This window comes from Pteropus vampyrus, unplaced genomic scaffold, assembly GCF_000151845.1.
Source record: "Pteropus vampyrus isolate Shadow unplaced genomic scaffold, Pvam_2.0 Scaffold624, whole genome shotgun sequence".
Classification (NCBI taxonomy): domain Eukaryota; kingdom Metazoa; phylum Chordata; class Mammalia; order Chiroptera; family Pteropodidae; genus Pteropus; species Pteropus vampyrus.
In genome coordinates, this window is record NW_011889405.1 from 156584 (window position 1) to 158739 (window position 2156).

A 2156-nucleotide genomic window follows, 5' to 3' on the forward strand; every position below is an offset into this window, starting at 1 on the left:
CTAGGAGGGCCGTGTGCTCACGCCTGCCCCGGGGACTGGTCATTGTGCTGAGAGGGATGCGCACGCGGGTCGTGACCCTGGAAGCGGGAAGCCGGAGGCCAGCGCGGGCTCAGCGGGAGGCTTCTCTGCTGACTTCGTTGTTCTTCCCTTCAAGAGACACTTTCTCCCCTAGGACCTGTGGCCTCAGACCTGCCCCCTGAGGAGGACTTCGACGCCCTGGTCTCGGCAGTTATCAAGGCCGATAACACCTGTGGTCTTGCAAAGTGCGCGGCCAGCGTGGTGACTCTGGGCCAGCTCTGCCAGCACTGCGGCCGCCGGTACTGCCTCAGCCACCACTTGCCCGAGGTAGGCCGGTGCCCCAGGGCTCGGGTGGCGGGTGGTTTCCAGGGCCCGGGTCCTGGGCAGACGCAAGTCCTGGGCAGATGTGCTGCCAACATGAACGTAGCTGGTTGTGAGCGCTGAGTACCTTAAAACAGGCAGTGGTTGGTTTTGAATGCGTTAGGGCTGAGGCGAGCGTTGGGGTGAGGGGCAGGGTGTGGGTTCTCCAGCCTTTCCCGGGGAGCCTGCTGGCGAAGGACCCACATGCAGGAAGAGGACAGGCCCCTGAGAGCTCAGGCTGGGCCTTCCCGGTCCCCGAGCCGTGGCAGGCAGAACTGCAGGGCCCTGTCCGCACCCGGCCCAGCTCTGACTGTCGTGTCCCCAGGTCCATGGCTGTGGGGAGAGGGCTCGTGCCCACGCCCGGCAGAGAATCAGCCGGGAAGGGGTCCTGTACGCCGGCAGCGGGGCCAAGGACAGGTCCCTGGACCCAGCCAAGAGGGCCCAGCTCCAGAGACGGCTGGATAAGAAGCTGGACGAGCTGACCAGCCAGAGGAAGAGCAGAAGGCAGGGGAAGGAGCAGTGACGGCCGGGCCTCCACACGCGCTCGTCTGAGCACGCGGTGAGCGCGGGCCGCGCTGTCGCCTGGGTGCTTTCTGTTCTTGTGGCTGCTGCTGGTGACAGTGTGCGACCAAACCCACGCTTCTCCACCAGGGCTGGGCGGGGCGAGGGGCCCGTGGCAGGAAGGGTCGGCTTTTGGACCCCGGCGACAAGCCTCTCTGAGATGGCAGACAGAGAGAGCGCCAGGGCCCAGGCAGCGCCCGTCAGCCTCTACCCCTCTACCCGGCACGCTGTGGGCTGGGCCGGGAGCGCCGCGTCCCCTTGTCCACTTGCTCGTCCCTGTCCAGGGCCGGGTCCCAGTCCCTTCCTTCCCTCCCGGTCAAAACCGAAATTTCAGCATTTGAACTTGGGGTGCTGCCGTGAGGCACAGGAGCCCTCTGTCCCCTTGGAGCTGTGCGTGAGTGCATCCCCACTGTCCGGCCCGGCCACTTTCAGAAAGCCCACGAACGTGCCCAGAGATGGCGTCTACGTGTGCCCGTGGCCGGCTCGCCCTGCGTTGGGCTGCGACCTCACCGAGGCTGCTTCTGTCCGTCTTCTGTTCCCTGGTAGCTGTGGAGACCCCACCCTGACGCCCCTGGCCGCTCCTGGCTCCCTGGAGGTCCGGGGTCATGCCTGGCTGTGGTTCCCGACGGCGCCCTGGCCCGCGCCAGCCCTTCCTCAGTCTGTGGTTGGGGACAGGGGCGATGGCTGTTCCCCGAGTCTCGGCATCGCTGACTTGCGCAAATGCAGAGCTCTCACAGGTGTCTCCCATGTCCTCTGCCAACTGTTTCATTTAAGAGAACCTCAGACGATGTATTACTTTAGCCTCAGGGTTTTGTTTCAAAGAGAGGTAAATTATTTAAAAATTAAATAAAAAATGCGTGCACAGTGTGTCATGTGTCTAAAACAAGCTTCTTCCCCCTCTTTTGCTGACTTTCCTGAGGTGGTTGAGGACGCAGGATGAGAGACATGTGCTCAGCAGTCAGGCGTCCGGGGCGTTCGTGGGGCTGAGAGGCGGGCGCACGGCCGCTGCCGGATGGTCCCGTCCTGGGAGCAGATGCCGAGCGGGGGTGCACTTCCTGCTTCGCTGGACTTCACCGCCTGGATGGCCAGGCCAAAACTGGAAGGCTCGGGGAAGGCTTAGAGGCCTCTGGAGCCTGGGGAGGGAGGGAGGCGGGCTCGGTGGGAGGGTGCCGGTCAGGGCCTGGGGGTCGGCTGCCGCTCGCTCCGTCTCCCCCCAC

At 64.6% G+C, this 2156-nt stretch overlaps 1 protein-coding gene across 3 annotated transcripts in view; it reads left to right on the forward strand.

Moving 5' to 3' along the window:
* The window catches only part of IGHMBP2 (immunoglobulin mu binding protein 2), a 30637-nt gene extending 28815 nt beyond the window's left edge, over nt 1–1822 (forward strand). For 2 of the 3 annotated variants that reach the window (XM_023525779.1, XM_011384788.2), the window contains 2 exons: nt 173–345; nt 704–1822. In XM_023525779.1, coding sequence (XP_023381547.1) covers nt 173–345; nt 704–901 — 371 coding nt within the window. In that variant the 3' untranslated portion in view covers nt 902–1822. Of the gene's footprint in view, nt 1–154; nt 346–703 lie in introns of all 3 variants that reach the window. The other variant, XM_011384787.2, reaches the window with a different exon arrangement.
* The last annotated feature ends 334 nt before the right edge of the window (nt 1823–2156 follow it).